Source organism: Haematobia irritans, chromosome 3 (assembly GCF_050003625.1).
Source record: "Haematobia irritans isolate KBUSLIRL chromosome 3, ASM5000362v1, whole genome shotgun sequence".
NCBI lineage: Eukaryota > Metazoa > Arthropoda > Insecta > Diptera > Muscidae > Haematobia > Haematobia irritans.
This window is the reverse complement of record NC_134399.1, coordinates 106,782,856-106,804,847: the sequence shown is the minus strand read 5'-3', so window position 1 is coordinate 106,804,847 and position 21,992 is coordinate 106,782,856. Positions and strand designations below refer to the sequence as shown.

General features: G+C 31.2%; 2 protein-coding genes across 2 annotated transcripts in view; both read left to right on the top strand.

The window, feature by feature from the left end:
• Positions 1-710, top strand: part of Ankle2 (ankyrin repeat and LEM domain-containing protein 2) — a 32,856-nt gene extending 32,146 nt beyond the window's left edge. The window contains exon 10 of the mRNA XM_075298777.1: positions 8-710. Within this exon, the coding sequence (XP_075154892.1) occupies positions 8-572 (565 nt within the window). The 3' untranslated portion in view covers positions 573-710. The remainder of the gene's footprint in view (positions 1-7) is intronic.
• A 557-nt stretch (positions 711-1,267) lies between these two features.
• On the top strand, positions 1,268-11,197 carry p-cup (presidents-cup). The gene is made up of 7 exons (XM_075298778.1): positions 1,268-1,884; positions 3,321-3,472; positions 3,539-3,721; positions 5,679-6,065; positions 6,135-6,427; positions 10,520-10,665; positions 10,752-11,197. The coding sequence occupies exons 1-7, from the start codon at positions 1,641-1,643 to the stop codon at positions 11,117-11,119; spliced, it is 1,773 nt and encodes a 590-aa protein (XP_075154893.1). The 5' UTR covers positions 1,268-1,640; the 3' UTR covers positions 11,120-11,197.
• The last annotated feature ends 10,795 nt before the right edge of the window (positions 11,198-21,992 follow it).

Here is a 21,992-nt window from a genome sequence, read left to right as displayed (position 1 = left end):
TTCACAGTTTCCCATCACCAAGAGTTGTAAAAAAATCCCATACATTCACAACCACAACCAACAAAAACGACTCTGGCATGCTTCCGAAAACACCACCCTCACACCACAAATCTCAAACCTATATGCGTTCGAATTCTAGTGCTTCCTTGATTCTGAACTGTTCCAGGCAGCAACAATCATCACAACCAGCAAATGCAATAATAAGGGAGCCAATACTGCAGCTGCCTATTGCTAAACGTTTGTTTGGCTCACCAGGAAAACCGAAATCTGTGAATGCCACCAAGACCGAAACTATTAATACCACAGATACAATATCATCAACAAATATAACCGATGTTGCATCAGTGGAGTCTATTAATAACGAGAAGTCGTTAGGAGTTAATTTCTCTTCACGCTCAATACAATTGCCTTTGACGCCTTTGAATAAAATTCGAGGCCTTTTTAGCGCCTATCGCGAGCGTATAGAAAGCAGTCCTTTAGCATCGCCCATAAATGTGAACGAGCGAAGTAACAAGGAGGGAAATAAGAATTTATCGTTGCTAAATATTTCAGAAGCAGATTATTTATCATAGAGTATTTAGCAATTATGCAGTGGTATTAAAAAAAAACATTTCAAGTTTTCACTTACATTTTTATTTCACTTTTTTTATGTAAATATGCAATTTATATTGCTGAATATAATTTTTTACCAATACTCACTCCATCGTTAATTGTTGTCTTTCAAAAAATTTGAATTTTTGTTATTAGCCTATTTTCTTTTTTGCAAAATCAACCTGATTGGCCACTCACTATTCTATATAATTTATGCTTAATCATACATACATATATTGCAATGTTTTTGTTTTAAATTCATAAATATGTCATAGATTTTACGAATTTTGCCGAATATGTTTGTGTTTTTTTTTTGTATGATTCCATACGGAGTCTCTTAATAGGGTTGTGTAATTTCACTTCAATTTGTATCCGTTTTAATTATTTCTCTAGAACATAAACACAATGCTGCCGAATTTCGAATAAAATATTCATGCATGTAATATACAATTAAATTTTCTATGATCAATATGTCATTCCCATTTGTATTAAAGAATGATTGATATACGCAATTTTCAATGAAATATAGAAGCGTTTTAAACAAATTCTCTGTGGTCCAGTTTAATTTCTTAAGTTTATATTGAAGTTTGGAATATAAGGTAGAAAACACCTCTGGTGAAAATGTTAATACCCATAAGACGTGTACGACAATTTATGCAATACTTTCGCGAGGAAGAAAACAATTGTTACAAAGAACTTTTATTAAATTCGAAATTTTTTAAAACGATTGAATCTTATTTAAATTGTGTTCAAAAGCTTAAATTGTACCTGTCTCGAACATCGTATGGCGCCAAAGAATTTTAAAATTTTTTAACTCGAATTAAAAAAGCGATAATAGTGCGACCTCCACCGGAGGATTGCCAAAGTGCGTCCGTTTTGTTGATCTATTTTTAAGGTAAAAATAATGGCGGTGAAAAAGTCATATAACTTTCTTGGAAAAGTAGTCAAAAACAATAAAGTCATAAAAAATTTAAATATTGAAAATTTCACTCGAATTATTTTCATTGCAGAACATAAGATTTTTTTTATTAATAATCGCTTTTGATACAATGGTTACTCCAGCATTACAACCTTGGGAACGCATAGCCTGGACTCCAGAACAAGAACAGATAATTTATCGTGACTGGGGCGTATATTTTACTAATAAACAACAATTGGATAAAGCCGTGCATTATTATGATAAGTCTTTGGAATTGAAATCCGACGATCTGAAATCGTTATTCCTTCGAAGTCGCTGTAAGCGAAATATAGCGCAAACAGAGGGAGCATTGAAAGATGGCAAAGCTGCAGCTTGTAAGTGGAAAGTATTGCTTTAATTAAGCATCACGATAGGATGCAGAAAATTTAATAGAGTTTATACAAGTTATTCTATAAAAAAGTGTCCATGTAGTGTGGCGGTACTTGTCTTTCCCACTGATAATCTGAGAGCATGGTAAAATCGATTTTCTATCGTGTATTACATTCTACTCAATGGCCACTGGCAACCAAAGCCGACTCGTATTTGTATTATGTGTGTGGGCGAGAGTTTCCGCGGAGTCTAAAAGAAATGGGAAAATAGAGCAATATATAGTAGATCAATTATCCAATTCATGCTTTTGGAAGATGAGTCGTTCAACGAAATTTAACAACGAACATTTTGTTTTGACAATATCGTATTGGAAGCCCAGCGATTAAAGGTGTGCTAGATAGACGAGTTGTGGCTGTCACGTTCGCTCATTCCGCGCACGTGAAACACAGCGGTGTTTGAATCTGCCTACGAGGCGTACGAGAGAGTTTCTTTTGTTATTTTGTGGTGGAGACCAAGGAGCAATCGAAACAGGGGTATCCACTTGGCGAAAGTGACACGAAGAAGGCAGAGACCGTTAGCCGGAAAGATGATATTAACCGCGCGAGTTCGTACCCTAAACATTGTCCTTGACTAAATATTTTCCATCGTGAGTGATTATGGGCGTAGATGAAATTTTACTCACGTATTTTAGTACACACCGGAAAACAAAGAAGAAATAGCGGACTCCTCCCAGCGAACAAACTTCGAAGAAGGCAAAGACTATTGCATTATCCGGAAAAGTGATAGCCACAGGGATACAAAAGTGGAAAATAGACTTTTTGTCAAAAAAGTCTATGTCGAACTTGCATCCTCATCATCGACCAATTGACTTTTGATTTTTTTTACAGTTCACCATTTGGAAAAAACAAAGTATAAAATTTGACCTTCGGAAAATTCGATTTCGAATCTCATTATAATCCCCATACGATCTAAGGTGTATGCAACTACCAACGAGAGAGAGAGATTTGAGAACTATTGCGAAGTAGAAAATTTGACCTTCGGAAAATTCGATTTCGAATCTCATTATCCCCATACGATCTAAGGTGTATGCGACTACCAACGAGAGAGAGAGAGATTTGAGAACTTTTGCAAACTTGGCTTGTTCTATGCATTCTCAAATTGAACTTGTTCTCGGTACCATCATGTCAAGATATCCAAATAATAAGTGCTCAACTCGTTCAATTCACTTTATTCGTCTGTTCTCGCCAGTGGTTAAAGAAAGAATTATTTAAAATATACTAGAGTTACCATATTAAAACTACTGGAGTTACCATATTAATACAAAAATAATTTCAAATGCAGAAACTATTTTCGTTGCCATCAACCAACAGATATCGTTCATCTTCTGTTAGGTCAAGAATGCTTATTGTGTCCGAAATGTGTTGTAATTCCTTTATTTCAGCAATTGATAATAATAATGCTCCAATTAATTTGGAAATCTGTGACACTTTGTACGAGTTGAATCAATTTGAAAACTTCAAAGTTGAACTTCACGATAATACTCGAAAATTTTGTAGCAGTAAGGTGGCGACGTTTCTAAATCGCTTGATTGTGGTAAGTGAGAAAAAAATACTAACTAAACAAAAATCTGAATAATGATTTATGATGATTTTATTAAAGGTAGATGAAAATTTTAAAGATTCTCTTGGTGACCCATTGGGTCCCTTCATATTGAAAAATGGAAAGCATTTCCCAGCTGTTGTGGAAGATCTAGAACGTTCACAACATGTGGATACACGTCCTTTATGGAAGATACTTAAGGAGCAAGAAAAATGTGATGTCTTAAGTATTTTGGAAAAAGAGGTATGAGCTTATTGTTCCATAGAAAAACAGTTAAAATAAAGAAATAATTGATATTATTAATATATCAATTAAATCAAACCTCAAATACACACAAAAATTGATTTAATTAACATTTTAATAATAGGGCTGTTTTCTTTTTGCACTGGATGAAACATTTGTATGGGCTATCCAGAACATCGTTGCACTGGTGTTCTAACCAGAACATCTCATCAGTGCAAGTCGCGCCGATGTTGCCAGATTGTATTTGGATAAAGTGACGCTTCTTCGATTCACAATAGCAATTTATTTTGACTATTTTATCGAAAAACATGAAATTCAAAGTGAAACAGTGTCATAAATAATCGCAGCAGTAAATATTTATTACTAATTGAAGCATTTCATACATTAAAAATGCAAGATTTCAGTGTGGCATATATTTGGGGATGTCCTGGATAAACGAGTACTCTGTTTTATTTTAGTCCTTAACGGCTTAGCATATCCAGTGCTAAAAGAAAACAGCCCTAATATCCTCTGATAATAGGGCTGTTTTCTTTGTACATTTGTATGGGCTATCCAGAACATCGTTGCACTGGTGTTCTATCAGAACATCTCATCAGTGCAAGTAGCGCCGGTATTTCCAGATTGTATTTTGATAAAGTGACGATTCTTCGATTCACAATAGCAATTTATTGTGACTAATTTATCGAAAAAATTAATTCAAAGTGGTACGTGTCGTCAATAATCGCAGCAGTAAATATTTATTACTATTTGAGCATTTCATCACTAAAAATGTAAGATTTAACTTCTTTTCTGTGATTATTTTTAAACATCTGATGACAGTGTTGCATATTTATGGAGATGTCCTGGATAAACGAGTACTCTGTTTTTTTAGTCCTTCACGGCTTAGTGTATCAAACAGCCCTAATATTTGTCTCCCTTGTTCTGTTTCCATTTTTGGTCTAAGGAAATTAAACCGTTCAAAACTAAAGTCCGCTCTATTCTAAATTCCGATACAATTTACCCAGTAGTAAATGACCGTTGAGCACCTCTGGCACTGCCATTAGGCGTTTAAGCCGTTTGATTTCCAGGAATATGTAGTACCTCTAGTGTTTCCTCATTAGACATTGTCCTGTTTTGAGCCATTCTCATTCTCTCTTATATCTTCCCTGATTGTTGTTGTAAGCGTTCTGGTCCGTTAAGCATTGTTCTCTTAAAGAGCATCCTGGTGGAGTTCCTCCATAGACATTATAATACATAGATAATCCACTATTCTCTTTAAAAAAAATGTGTCAGTTCCAAAAAATAATTTTCTTACATTTCGTTTTGATTTTTTTTCGTAAAGAGTCAGTCCCAAATATTAATTTTCGTGCATTTTCTTTTGTGTTGTTTGTAAAGAGCAATGCTGCTCAAAATTAAATTTCGTATTTTCGCGGTTTTGGTCACAATTTTTTGTTCAAATATAAACTTTTAATATATTAATTTATTTATAATTTATAAACGGTCTAATTTTGTGTAAAATTGGTAAACAACAAAAAGGAAAACGAAAGAGATTGTAAGCGTGCTCTTATTTTTCTTGGTTTATCTTAATCTTCGGAACTGTCAAACATAGTTTGACACCCATTGCTCATCTATGTATTATAATGTCTATGATTTCCTCATATTACATAACTCCTCTCACTTTCTTGGGTGTCCGAAGCTCACATTCAGCGGTAAAGCCACCACGGATATATATAGTTGGTCATTATCTTCAGACAACTCATCACCATGGCCACGAGGCAGGTCGTCAAAATAAACTTTCATTCATTTGATCATTTATCCTATCATCCATTGATTCTACTCTTTGTCATATCGTCCACCATGGTCTCTGAGGGCAGTAGCATTTCGTCTCCCTCATATGATCGGCCCTGGTAGAAGGAACACAAATATTTTTGCGTATTAAATGTACAAGAACCTATTCATTATTAATAATTGCTCATAGGAAATTTTACTTTCACCTCGGGAATTGGCGCGACGGCGACGAGCCTTCAAGGTTTTCAATCAAATCTATTTGAATAAAACTTGGATTGATGTACTCTTTCTGAAACAATTGCGTGGCAACAAAAATCTTCTCTTACAACAATCAAAAGTGTCGACACCTTATCTACGTAATTTATGTGCTACAAAATATGATTTGGTAACGAAATTTTTGAAAATGTTACGGGCCCGTAGCCCACTATATACCGAACAATTGCGTAAATGTCCCAACAAGAAAATAGGAGAGAAACGACGAGAGGAGTATTTATACAGAGTTCAATATCAGACACGTCGTACAATGCTATCGCAATTGCGTGCGATTCGCCGTCTTAGAGAGGACGGTGACATTGAGGTATGTTATAAACGATTTTTAGATTTTGGAGTGGAAAAAATAATATGTCGTTTACTATTCTATTCCTAGAAACTGTCAAAATATGTTGAAGAGGTTCTGGGAGATTATGCCGTGCTCAAGACCCATCGTGTAATGCCTTGGAAATTTGAATTTATCAACGAAGTCTGCAATATTTTGGCATTGACCCATACTGATACATATGTGTTGCTAGATGATGTTCTCCAGACCCAAGGGAAGGAACGATTATTACGCCTCTTACGCATGCCAAATGATAAGTCAAAGGATATTGTGCAGTTTGTCTTTGGTGATAAGTCTACGTATAAGGAACCAGATGCTCCAGATTATAGTCAAATTGCTTATAAGTAAATGTATACAACGTACTGTGGGTCAAAGCGCGAAAACGGTCGAAATTTTCTTTCTATGACAATTTTTGTCGAAATTTACTTTCTATAGGAAATTTCGTCTAAATTCACTTTCTATAGTAAATCTCGTCGAAATTTAATTTCTATTAGAAATTTCGTCTAAAATCACTTTCTATACGAAATTTGATTTCTGTATAAAAATTTCATCGAAATTTGATTTCGATAGGGAATTTCGTCGAAATTGAATTTCGATAGGAAATTTCGTCGTAATTGGATTTTTTTTTTAGGAATTGTCGTCCAAATGGAATTTCTATAGAAAATTTCGTCGAAATTGAATTTCGATAGGAAATTTCGTTGAAATTGGATTTTTTTAGGAATTGTCGTCGAAATAGAAAATTTCGTCGAAATGGAATTTCTATATGAAATTTGGTAAAAATTAAATTTCTATAGGCTAATTCGTCAAAATTTAATTTCTATTTTTTTATAGGAAATGTCGTCGAAATTGAATTTGTATGGGACATTTCGTCGAAATTGAATATTCATAAAAATTTTAGTTGAAATTGAATTTTTATAGGAAATTGGTCGAAATTTCTATATAAAATTTCATCGAAATTTGATTTCGATAGGAAATTTCGTCGAAATTGAATTTCGATAGGAAATTTCGTCGAAATTGGATTTTTTTTTGGAATTGTCGTCGAAATGGAATTTTGATAGGAAATTTCGTCGAAATTGAATTTCGATAGGAAATTTCGTTGAAATTGGATTTTTTTAGGAATTGTCGTCGAAATAGAAAATTTCGTCGAAATGGAATTTCTATATGAAATGTGGTAAAAATTAAATTTCTATAGGCTAATTCGTCAAAATTTCATTTCTATTTTTTTATAGGAAATGTCGTCGAAATTGAATTTGTATGGGACATTTCGTCGAAATTGAATATTCATAAAAAATTTAGTTGAAATTGAATTTTTATAGGAAATTGGTCGAAATTAAATTTGTATGTAAATTTTGTCGAAATTGGATTTCTATAAAAAATGTTGTCCAAATTGAATTTCTATTTGAAATTTCGTCGAAGTTGAATTTCTATACTTTGTACACATAGTTTCGTCAAAATTTACTTCCTATAAGAAATTTCGTCGAAATTTACGTTCATAGCAAATTGATCGAAATTGAATTTCTATAGGAAATTTCGTCGAAATTGAATCTCTATAGGAATATAGTCGAAATTGAATTTATATGGGAAATTTTGTCGAAATTGAATTTCTATAAAATATTTCGTCTAAATTGAATTTCTATTAGAAATTTCGTCGAAGTTGAATTTCTATAGACAAATTCTTCGAAAATGAATTTCGACGAAATTTACTTTCTATAAGAAATTTTGTTGAAATTTACGTTCATAGGCAAATTGATCGAAATTGAATTTCTATAGAAAATTTCGTCGAAATTGAATCTCTATAGGAATATAGTCGAAATTGAATTAATATGGGAAATTTTGTCGAAATTGAATTTCTAAATTGAATTTCTATTAGAAATTTCGTCGAAGTTGAATTTCTATATGCAAATTCTTCGAAATTGAATTTCTATAGGAAATTTCGACGAAATTTACTTTCTATAAGAAATTTTGTTGAAATTTACGTTCTATAGGCAAATTCGTCGACATTGAATTTTATAGGCAATGTCGTCGAAATTTAATTTTCATAGGATATTTCGTCAAAACTGATTTTTTATAGGAAATTCCGCAGAAATTTGCTTTCTAAAAGAAATTTCGTCGAAAATTACTTTCTATAAGAAATTTCGTCGAAATGTACTTTCCAGAAGATATTTCGTCGAATTTCTATAAAAAAATCTCGTCGAAGTTGAATTTCTATAAAAAATTTCGTCGAAATTGAATTTATATTGGAAATTTCGTCGAAATTGAATTTATATCAAAAATTTCGTCAAAATTGAATTTCTATAGGACATTTCTTCGATATTTACTTTCTATAGGCTTATCCGTCAAAATTGAATTTCTAATTGTATATAGGAAATTGCGTCAAAATTGAATTTGTATGGGACATTTCGTAAAAATTGAATTTTTATAAAAAATTTAGTCGAAATTGAAGTTTTATAGGAGTTTTCGTCGAAATTGGATGTTATAGGAAAGTCGTCGAAAGTGAATTTTTATATGACATGTCGTCGAAATATAATTTTTATAGACAAATTCTTCGAAATAGAATTTCTATAGGAAATTTCGTCGAAATTTAATGTCCATAGAAAATTCCGCCGAAATTTGCTTTTTATAAGAAATTTCATCGAAATTTACGTTCATAGGCAAATTCGTCGAAATTGAATTTCAATAGGAAATTTCTTCGAAATTAAATTTCAATAGTAAATGTCGTCGAAATTTAATTTGTATGGGAAATTTCGTCGAAGTTGAATTTCTATAGTCAAAAACGTCGAAATTAAACTTTTATAGGAAATTTCGTCGAAATTGAACTTCTATAAGACATTTCTTCGAAATTTACTTTCTGTAGACTAATTCGTCAAAATTGAATTTCTATATTTTTATAGGAAATGTCGTCGAAATTGAATTTGTATGGGACATTTCGTCGAAATTGAATATTTATAAAAAATGTAGTCGAAATTGAAGTTTTATAGGAAATTTCGTCGAAATTTAATTTTTATAGGAAAGTGATCGATATTGAACTTGTGTGAAAATTTTGTCGAAATTGAATTTCTATACAAAATTTCGTCGAAGTTGAATTTCTATAGGAAATTTCGTGGAAATTTACTTTCTATAAAAAATTTCATCGAAATTTACTTTCTACAGAAAATTTCGTCGAAATTACTTTCTATAGGAAATTTCGTAGAAATTTACGTTCTATAGGCAAATTCGTCGAAATTGAATTTTTATATGCAATGTCATGGAAATTTAATTTCCATAGGATATTTCGTCAAATTTGATTTTTTATAGGAAATTTCGTCGACATTTAATTGCTGTAGGAAATTCCGTCGAAATTTGCTTTCCATAAGAAATTTTGTCGAAATTCACTTTCTATAAAAAAATTTCGTTGAAATTTACTTTCTATAAGAAATTTCGTTGAAGTTGAATTTATATAAGCAAATTCTCCAAAATTGAATTTCTATAGAATTTCTATAGAATTTACTTTCTATAAGAAATTTCGTCGAAGTTGAATTTCTGTAGGCAAATTCGTCGAAATTGAATTTCTATAGGAAATTTTGTCGAAATTGAATTTTTATAGGCAATGTCGTTGAAATTTAATTTCCTTAGAATATTTCGTCAAAATTGAATTTCTATAGGAAGTTTTGTCGAGATTTGTTATCTATAAGAAATTTTGTCGTAATTTACTTTCTATAAGAAATTTCTCCGAAATTTAATTTTTATAAAAAAATCGTCGAAATTCAATAATTTCGTCGAAGATTTTTATATATAAGTAATTTTGTCATAATTTACTTTCTATAAGAAATTTCGTTGAAGTTGAATATCTATCGGAAATTTCCTTGAAATTGAATTTCTATAGGAAATTTCGTTGACTCTCGGAATTTTTGCCAGGAAAAAATTAGTTTTTTTTGATTAAATCACAATATTAAGTGATCCAATTAATTTTGAATTAAGAGTGCTTGATTGAGTCAATTTGTGTGATTATTTTTTAAATTTTTGATAAAAAAAGTTTATTCAACTAACTTTATACCTTTAATCGAATATATATTTAAATCGATTAAGATTCCAATAGAGAAAATATTGCTGAGGTTTTTGTGTGTATAAACTGGCGTCTATCAAATTTTAAACCAAATTATAGAAGATTTTCTGTAGCAGGTTTTAATCTACAGGTTAGAGTTTGCGAGCCGAACTCAGGGATTCGTTGTTGATAAATAGGGGTTTCGTGAAAGTCGAACATTAGCAATGAGAAATAAACAAGTTCGCCAAAATCTTCAATAAATATTTCTTCTATTTTTGAGAGGATGTAATTAACGTTAACACCCTCTATCTCATGAGAAATATATATCTAGAATATCAATTGTTTGATCACCTTTTGGCATTTTGACCCACTGTGCAAATTAACTGAAATAGTAATAATTGGAATGTTCCTATAGAAAATTTCTGGCCCGCTTGGAAAAACGCATGATATTCGCTAAATATTCCATAGAAAAATGTTACCTACTGCATGAAATTTCCCGGGCTCATTTAAAGCAAGCTCATTTCGATGAATGCTGTTCGTGGGCACGCAAAGCTATTGAAGGTAGTATTATCGAAATTTGTTTAATTGTTTTGGAAATGTATCGACCATTACAATCTCGATTTTTTATTTTTTTTTTTTAAATTTAGAAACGAAAAATTGCAATAGTATCATATGGCAATTTCTCAGCATTATGTTAATAGTTAAGGCCTATGCTGTTCTACATAAAGTCGAACGTGCCAAAGAGGCTTTAGATGAAGCTATGGCTATTGCTGTACGTCTACGAAGTCAACAACTACGCTCTTTTATAGATTTCTGCCAGGCTCTTAATGAAGAGGAAATTGCTTTGAAGAAACGCAATCAATCCGTAGAGTCCATACGGAAACGCCGTAGTCGTGTATCTCTGGGCAGTCGAAATTCTATGCAATCGAAAAATAGCACTGAAGATGGAGAATTAGGGCAAGCTTCGTCATCTGTGGCTGGTGCTTCAGATGGAGCGGGAGATGGGGCTATGTGATGACTTAAATAAAATTAACTCCAATAAAAATTTTTACTACTTTGAACTCGCAAGCAATAAAATTGTAAATTTCAAGAAGGTTTCGTCCGCCCAACAGGTCCTGTAACTAGCACAATTAAACATCGAGCTGGAAGTCAGTTGTAAATGTCCAGTTACAATTAGAAATATTTTTTAAATCGTACATTGCTAGGAAATGGGCTAAGGGAAATGGTCTAGGAATTAGGTATAGTGATTCTTACCATTGTATGTTACCAACAATACCAAATTTCAAGAAGGTTGGAACCAAAGGCTTATCGATATATTGAAAACATTTAAATCGACCTATGGACATTCAAGACAATGCCGACTTAGCTGGTGATGCTCATATCTAGCAATGCGTGACTTAGGATCTGTCTCATTAAGTTTCAGGCGTACACAGAAAAAAATTTCACGAAAAAATTTCCAATTAAATTCTTAATTGAGTTTTAAAAAAATATTCAATTCAATATTTAGTTGATTCAACAAATTTTTTAATTGAAACAAAAATCAATCACAAAAATTAATAGTATCAATTAATTTTTTAATTGGATCAATTATTTTTTTTAATTGATGCTATCATTTCTGTGATTGAAGATATTTCAATTAAAAAATTAATTAGATCAATGATTGAATCAGAAAATTTTGTTTGTGTGTATTTATCACCGTTATATTTTATATTCTCTGCGGAGACATCATCCCCACAGGCTTTAGGCGTTCTGGGGCACCACGGTACTTTTTGTACTGAAATATTATCAAAAAAGTACAAAGTGTAAATTTTATCGATCGTACTTAGAATATTTAGTACATTTCTCTTAAAAAAGAGCGTCGTTTCCCCACGGCAACCCCCACTTTAACCATCAAATCGATGGATTGTGTGCTCAAAACTGCAATTATTTGAGTCGATGTGTAAGAGCCCGCATTGTCGTGGTGAAGAGTATCCGGCAGTTGATTTTCCTGATTTCTTGGAATACAACTTGGAAGGAGGAATTGATAGTTATGCTCTGTTCTAGTGGTGTATGCCCAGTTTTTCGAAAAAAGGCGATCATTTGCTTGGAAGAGCTTCGTGCGCGAGTAACTCTTGTGGGATTTGGCTCATCATAAAAAAATCGTAAATCTACGATTCATACTCTGTTACGATCTCATAGATGTGTGTTCGAAGCATCGTCATCGTATTTTTGGAGCTTTTCTTTCGACCAATTGACACGAGCCGTTTTTGAGCGATTGATAAATTGTGTGGGATCCAACGCAAACAAATTTTTCATGCAATATTGAATATATGGCCGTCCCACTAATGCCTAGATTAGGTTAGATATAGCGGCAGCTCGATATTTCAGGATCATATAGGTTAGGTTAGATTAAGTGGCAGCCGGAATTGTTTCAGGCTCACTTAGAATACTCAGTCTATTGTGATACCACACTGGTGAATTTCTCTCTTATCACTGAGGGCTGCACGATTCTAGGTTTATCTCAATGACAAGGGACCTCCATTTTACAGCCGAGTCCCAACGGCGTTTCAAATTGGGGAGTAACTACTTAGAGAAGGTTTGAAACGCTCAGAAATGTCATCGTCATTACTGAGAGCGTATAATCCACCGCTGAAAAACTGTTTGGTGTTTGGTCGAAACTAGGATTGAACCCATGACCCTTTGTATAAAAGGCGGTCATGCTAACCGTTGCATCACTGTGGTTCCCTCTTATTCCTAAGGTCAATCTCACGATAGGTTACATGATGATCTTGAGTTGGGGTACATCACCATAGTTTCTGGAACAACAACTGATTTTCGACCTTCACGATATTCGTCTTGAAGTGAAATACGACCTCGGTTGAATTCACTATACCATCGATAAACACTGATCTTTGACGGAGCTTCATAGTCAAAAATTGAATTAAGTTAATCGATGCACTTTTGTTTAGTTAATACATGTCGAAAGTTGTAAGAAAGTTGTTTAAGTTGCATTAAACCCTGCACCACTTTGTAGATCTAAATTTTCGATACCATATCACATCCGTCAAATATGTTGGGGGCTATATATGGTATAAAGGCGAATTGGATAGAAACCATAGATTCCAGAAGCCCTAGAAATATAATCGGGAGATCGGTCTATATGGGGGCTATACCAAAACATGGACCTATACTCACCATTTTTGGCACACCTCTTTGTGGTCATAAAATACCTCTAGATTTCCAATTTCAGGCAAATTGGATAGAAACTAAGGTTTTTATAAGCTCAAGACCCCAAATCGGGAGGTCGGTTTTTATGGGGACTATATCAAAACTTGGACCGATATAGCCCATCTTCGAACTTGACCTGCCTGCAGACAAAAGACGAGTTTGTGCAAAATTTCAGCACGATTGTTTTGTTATTGAAGACTGTAGCGTGATTACAACAGACCAGCGTTGCCAGAATTGTTTCACCAAAAACCGCTAGATTTGCCCAAAAAATAGTTAAAAAAAGCTAAATTTTTTTGTATCAAAAGTCACATTTTTGATTGAAATTTAACAAACTTAAAGGCTTTATTTCACTTACAATGCATATTATTTTCATTTTAATTCCACTTCTGTGAGACTGTAACAATATCTAAGGCATATTAGCTCTGTTTGCGTATTCGATACATTTTGATTAATATCACAAATTTTTTACTGGAAGTCCTTCGTTTTGTGGCAGCTACCTTCCCAACACCTCTATTTTATTTACTTGTTATTTTAAAATATTAAATGATGCTTTGGATTTGGTAAAAAAATGATTTGTCATATTTTTAAATAAAATTTTAGTTTGGATTTGAAATTGTGAAAAATTCGAAATACATTACTTTTATTTAAATTGTAGAAAATACCTATAGTTTACATTTCCCAGTAAAAACATTTTCCTTTTCTTCATGAGCTATCAAAGTGCTTTAAAAACGTGCTAACGCCAACTTAAATTTCCAAATTCAGACTCGACTTCAAGTAGAAATTAATGTATATATATGTTTTTAAAATAAAGTGTTGAAAAACATCTTCTATTTTTGAACGCTATTTTGGTTTGTGGTTAAGATGAAAAAACTCCTCACATTTAAAGACTATTTCATTAATTCTTCCTTCTTTCATGAAAACATACCCATTTTTAAGTTGAATCACTTAATTATAAGGACAAAACGACTTTATTGTCTTTTGGACAAGGAAAACAGTTTAAATAAAAGAAATTCACAAATGCTATTATAACCAAAATTCGCGTTCGTATTTTAAGGAGACGACAATATTTTTTCAGTGCACAAAGCTATTCACATCTACTAGTTTAATAACTTTAGAATATTATAATAACATAAAAAGGATAAACGAGTCAAATGATAATATTCCCAATAATTTACTGACAGTTTATCTAACAAATTTGTATGGTAATAGTAGATTTAAAGTTTACGATAACTTTTATGTATATAATGAAAAAACTTTACAACAAGGTGTATTTGCTACAAAAATGCCCGCATAATGGCTGGACTCATTATTAATGTTTCAACTGAGCTTTGAAATATGTGGAAACCATTATACTTGCAGCAAGGCTTAGATAAAAACGCCGATTTATCCATATTTCAATAGAAACATGTCGAAAATAAAAAAAGCCAAAAATAGCTAAAAGGGTCATGAAAAAAAGCCAGAAAAAAAGCTAAAAGCTAAATGCATTTTTTTTCCGCTAAACGTCTTCAAAAAAAGCCAAATCTACACGCTCACAAAAAATCGCTTCTGTAACATATACTCCCAAACATATTTTGCTTCAAGCATATATATTTTTGGGTATTGCCCAAACATTTATATGTTTGATCTCTTCCAATATATAATATGTTTGAAAGCACATTGGTCTAAACAATATATGTTTGGGTAGTCTAAGTTCCAAACATTTTGTATTTTTGCATCCAAATTCAATAATGTTGTCTTCCAAAAAACAATATGTTATTATGTGAACATATAATATGTTTGGAAGCATTTTGCACCCAAAAATATTATATGCTTAAAAAAATTCTCCCAAACAATATTGTGCTCAAAATTTTATTTATTTATTTATATATTTACAATCATAATGAATTATGAAAATAAACAGGTAATATAGGTGATAACAACATAGGTTTTCGACCTGAATGCTCAAAATTTTGTTTCTGCCCAATTGTATATTCCCTCACATCTTTCTCACTTCCACGAGAAAAAAGCTAAATTGGCAACGCTGCAACAGACAGACAGCCAGACAGACAGACAGACGGACATGGCTCTATCAATTAGAATTTCTGCCTGATCAAGAATATATATACTTTATATAGTCGGAAATCGACATTTCGATGTGTTACAAACGCAATGACAAACTTATTATACCCCCGTCACCATTCTATGGTGGTGGGTATAAAAATATGGGAAACATTTATATCTGAAGCAATTTTAAGGAAAATTCGCAAAAGTTTATTTATGATTTATCGCTCGATATATATGTATTGGAAGTTTAGCAAAATTAGAGTCATTTTTACAACTTTTCGACTAAGCAGTGGCGATTTTACAAGGAAAATTTAGGTATTTTGACCATATTTGTCGAAATCAGAAAAACATATATATGGGAGCTATATCTAAATCTGAACCGATTTCAACCAAATTTGGCACGCATAGCTACAATGCTAATTCTACTCCCTGTGCAAAATTTCAACTAAATCGGAGCAAAAAATTGGCCTCTGTGGTCATATGAGTGTAAATCGGGCGAAAGCTATATATGGGAGCTATATCTAAATCTGAACCGATTTCAACCAAATTTGGCACGCATAACTACAATGCTAATTCTACTCTCTGTGCAAAATTTCAATTAAATCGGAGTAAAAGATTGGCCACTGTGGTCATGTGAGTCCATATCGGGCGAAAGATATATATGGGAGCTATATCTAAATCTTAACCGATTTCAATAAAATTTGGCCCACTTGACTATAGTACTAATTGTTCTCCTTGTGCAAAATTTTAAGCAAATTAGGGTAAAACTCTGGCTTCTGGGGCCATATAAGTCCATATCGGGCAAAATATATATATGGGAGCTATATTTAAATATGAACCGATTTCTTCTATTCTGAGCCAAAACACATACTTGTGCCAAATTTGAAGTCGATTGGACTAAAACTGCGACCAAGACTTTGATTACAAAAATGTGTTCATGGACAGACGGACGTGGCTATATCGACTCATTAGCCCACCCTGAGCATTTCTCGTCTCCTTCTGGGTGTTGCAAATATATGCACTAACTTATAATACCCTGTTCCACAGTGTGGCGCAGGGTATAAAAATATAGAACATTCCAAACAATTTTTGATAGGATTCCTTGAACAATATCCAGAACTCTGGCAGCATGTGAAAATTGAGCAAGGTAGAGCTATTAAATTATGGGTTTGCCGATCCTTAAAGTGTTTTCCATTATTCGATAATCACTTCAGATCTATTAAATACATTAAATTGGAGACTTTTAATCAGGTTTTTGTCAATTCAATCATCTGTGCAACGTTAAAAAATGAACAAAATGTTTTTTTTTTTTTTGAAAAGGATTTTTATTTAGAGAAAGTTTTTTTTTCAAATTCTTATTTGTGATGTGTCTTATTACATTCCTAATGTATTTTATATATTTTTTGTATTAAAATTAAATTTTATGTATTTCTTGCAATTTAATTATTTTGCTCTGTCGATTTCGTGGCTTTTTTACTAAGGGGATTTCGTTTGATGTATGTTTTTCAGTTTTTATAATCTACAAAAAAGAATCATAATTCAAATGCCGCATACATTGTAGAGTTTAACTTAAATGTTATACCCCATTTTCATAATTAATAAATTAACAAATTAAGTAACTTATAATAAAATCTCTAAGATTTTAACATTTTTCCTTTTTGTATTTTTTTTTGTATCTCGATTTCGTTTCAGTTTTGTTTTGTAAAATTTTTAACAATATTTTGTTTCTTTTTTGATTCTATGCAAAATTATTTTTTTTAAATAAGGATAAGAAAAAAGAGTTTAAAGTTTTGAGATATGGTGAACTCAAAAAACCAATGATCCTAATAATACTTTCTTTAAAAAAAATTCATTTTCTGAATGTGTAACGTATGTTTTTGTTCATAAATAAAGATTTTTAATAACAGGGTCACAGTTATATAGCGGAGGGAAGGGGTGTGGCTGAGTAGGTGTTCACCTCAATCCAATTTCAAAAATGTTATAACATCTAATTTAGAATAATTAATTAATTCCTCCTCTGAAATAAAATCTTGGTTCCACCCCTTATAATTAGAATTTTTCAATGTATATTCTAACACATGTATGTATGTGACTAACATAGGATGTATTTGGTTTTTAAAATAATTTACTATTTTATTTCATATATATATTGTTTTTAAATTGTTTTAATTTTTTAAATATACTTTGAACGGAAAATGTTGTTAACTTTTCTAGGTTTTCTTATAACTAAGATGTTTTTGTGGTATGATATTATGGGATAAGGGAATGACGGATTATAACACAGTTTAAATGGAGAAGTCAATCAATAAATTGTGAAACATTTTAAAGGTTTACACTCAGAAAGATATCATTTATATCCAGGGAAAAATATATGATATACATATAAACAAGCACGGAATTTAATTTCCATAGAAAACATCTTTCCTAAAGGAAGTTTTGTCGAAATTTATGTTTTATAGAATATTTCTCCAAAATTTACTTTCTTAGGATACTTCGCGGAAATTTACTTTCTATAGAATATTTCGTCGAAAATTACTTTCTATAGGAAAGTTCGCCAAAAATTTACTTTCTTTAGGATATATTGCCGAAATTTACTTTCTATAGGAAATTTCGTTGAAAATTACTTTCTTTAAGGAAGTTTCGTCCAAATATACTTTCTATAGGAAATTTCGTCGAAATTTACTTTCCATAGCAAATTTCGTCGAAAATTACTTTCCATAGGATATGTCGTTGAATTTTACTTTCTATAGGAAATTTCGATAAACTTTTTATAGGATATTCCGGCAATATTGTATTTATATAGAAAATTTCGACGAAATTTAGTTTCTATAGGACATTTCGTCGAAATTTAATTTCTATAGGACATTTTGTCGGAATTTACTTTTTATAGGAAGTTGATCGAAATTTATTTATATAGGAAATTCCGTCGAAATTTACTTTCCATAGGAAATTTCGTCAATATTGTATTTATATAGAAAATTTCGACAGAATTTATCGTCTATAGAAAATTTTGTCGAAATTTACTTTCCATAGGAAATTTCATCGTAACTTACTTTCTATAGGAAATGTTGTCGAAATTTACCTTCCATAGGAAATTTCTTCAAAAACTACTTTCCATAGGATATTTCGTTGAATTTTACTTTCAATAGGAAATTTCGACGAAATTTACTTTCTATAGGAAATTTCGTCAATATTGTATATATATAGAAAAATTTCGATGAAATTTAGTTTCTATAGTCGTCGAAATTTCATTTCTATAGGACATTTTGTCGGAATTTACTTTTTATAGGAAGTTGATCGAAATTTACTTATATAGGAAATTTCGTCGAAATTTACTTTCCATAGGAAATTTCGTCGAAAATTACTTTCCCTAGGATATCTCGTTGAAATTTACTTTTTTTTGGAAATTTCGATAAACTTCCTATAGGAAATTTCGTCAATATTGTATTTATATAGAAAATTTCGACGAAATTTAGTTTCTATAGAACATTTCGTCGAAATTTAATTTCTATAGGAAATTTGGTCGGAATTTACTTTTTATAGGAAGTTGATCGAAATTTACTTTCCATAGGAAATTTCGTCAATATTGTATTTATATAGAAAATTTCGTCGAAATTTACTTTCCTTAGGAAATTTCGTCGAAATTTACTTTCCATAGGAAATTTCGTCGAAACTTACTTTCTATAGGAAATGTTGTCGAAATTTACGTTCCATAGGAAATTTCTTCAAAAACTACTTTCCATAGGATATGTCGTTGAAATTTACTTTCAATAGGAAATTTCGACGAAATTTACTTTCTGTAGGAAATTTCGTCAATATTGTATTTATATAGAAAAATTTCGATGAAATTTAGTTTCTATAGGACATTTCGTCGAAATTTCATTTCTATAGGACATTTTGTCGGAATTTACTTTTTATAGGAAGTTGATCAAAATTTACTTTCCATAGGAAATTTCGTCAATATTGTATTTATATAGAAAATTTCGTCGAAATTTACTTTCCATAGGAAATTTCGTCGAAATTTACTTTCCATAGGAAATTTCGTCGAAATTTACTTTCTATAGGAAATGTTGTCGAAATTTACGTTCCATAGGAAATTTCTTCAAAAACTACTTTCCATAGGATATTTCGTTGAAATTTACTTTCTATAGGAAATTTCGACGAAATTTAATTTCTATAGGAAATTTCGTCAATATTGTATTTATATAGAAAATTTCGACGAAATTTAGTTTCTATAGGACATTTCGTCGAAATTTAATTTCTATAGGACATTTCGTCGGAATTTACTTTTTATAGGAAGTTGATCGAAATTTACTTATATAGGAAATTTCGTCTATATTGTATTTATATAGAAAATTCGCCAGAATTTACTGTCTATAGAAAATTTCGTCGAAATTTACTTTCCATATGAAATTTCGTCGAAAATTACTTTCCATAGGAAATTTCGTCGTAATTTGTTTTCTATACGAAATTTCATCGAAATTTAATTTCTATAGGACATTTCATCGGAATTTACTTTTTATAGGAAGTTTTATCGAAATTTACTTATATAGGAAATTTCGTCAAAATTTACTTTATGTAGAAAATGTCGTCGACATTTATTTTCTTCTCGAAATTATTATCTATGGGAAGTTTAGTAGAAATTTACTTTCTATAGGAAATTTCGTTGAAATTTATTTTCTATGGGAAATCTCGTCGACATTTACTTTCTATAGGGAATTTCGTCATTCCTGTCATTAGGAAATTTCATCGAAATTTAATTTCTATAGACATTCCGTCGGAATTTACTGTTTATAGGAAGTTTTATCGAAATTGCATCAAAATTTACTTTCTATAGGAAATTTCGTAGAAATTACTTTCTATAGAAAATTTCATCGGAATTTATTTTCGTTGTTGTTGTTTTTGATTTCAGCATAAAACCATGCATTGACTAAACTACAAGTGTAGTTTAACCAACAGAGGAAAAGTTTTGCTGCAAGTAGAGGATGCTGATGAGAAACGAGCGTCCATCCAACCATCTTGCAGTCTATAGGGCTTTGCCCAAATAAATTTGACAAACATTCTTTTCCTCTGTTGGTTAAACTACACTTGTAGTTTGATCGATGCATGATTTTAAGCTGAAATCTAAAACAACAACAATGATTAAAGAAAAAAGAACCAACAATAACAAAACAAAAGGAATTTATTTTCTATATTTACTTTCCAAATTTTACTTTCCAAATTTACTTTCTATAGAAAATTTCGTCGACATTTATTTTCTATAAGGAGTTTCCTAGAAATATACTTTCTGTAGGAAATTTCGTCGAAATTTACTTTCTATAGGAAACTTCGTCGATATTTACTTTCTATAGGAAATTTCGTCGAAATTTACTTTCTATATGAAATTTCGTCGTAATTTGCTTTCTATAGGAAATTTCGACGTAATTTGCTTTCTATACGAAATTTCGTCGAAATTTACTTCCTTTAGGAAATTTCGTTGAAATTTATTTTCTATAGAAAATTTCATTGAAATTTATTTTCTATAGAAAATATCATCGAAATTTATTTTCTATAGCAAATTTCGTTTAAACTACTTTCTATAGAAAATTTCATCGAATTTATTTTCGTCCAAATTTACTTTCTATAGCCAATTTCGTCGAAATTGACTTTCTTTAGGAGTTTTCGTGAGAATTTTCCTAGAAATTTACTTTCTATAGGAAATTTCATCGTAATTTGCTTTGATTACGAAATTTCCTCGAAATTTACTTTCTATACGAAATTTCGTAGAAATTTTTTTTCTATAGGAAATTTCATCGAAATTGACTTTCCATAGGAAATTTCGTCAATAATGTTTTAATATAGAAAAATTCGACGAAATTAAGTTTATATAGAACATTTCGTCGAAATTTAATTTCTATATGACATTTTGTGGGAATTTATAAGAATTTTTTATAAGAAGTTTTATAGAAATTTATTTATATAGGAAATTTCGTCAAAATTTACTTTCTATAGGAAATTTCGTAGAAATTACTTTCTATAGAAAATTTCGTCGAAATTTACTTTCCATAGGAAATTTTCGTCGAAATTTACTTTCAATAGGAAATTTTCGTCGAATTTACTTTCTAATATTTTTCCGAAATTTACTTTCTATAGGAAATTTCGTCGAAATTTATTTCCCATAGGAAATTTCGTCGAAATGTACTTCCCATAGGAAATTTCGTCGAAATTTATTTCCCATACAACATTTCGTCGAAATTTACTTTCTGCAGGAAATTTCGACGAAATTTACATTCTATGGGAAATTTCGTCGAAATTTACATACTACACACATTGAAAATTTGCTGTCTATAGCAAATTTGGTCCAAATTCAATTTCTTAGGAAATTTCGCCAAATTGAATTGGGCAAAACCTTTCAGACTGCAATATGTTTGGATGGAAGATCGTTTCGAAACTGTTCCATTCCTCATTAGCATTCCCTTGTTGCGAAGAAACTATCAACCAAGTATCAGAATATATTTGTATACTTCACTAAACACACTGTGAATTATACTCGAACCTCCTGAAAAAAAGATTTTTTATAGTCGACTTTGCCTTCATCATGTTTACTGTCTTTTTATAGGAAATTGCATCGAAATTTATTTTCTATAGGAAATTTCGTC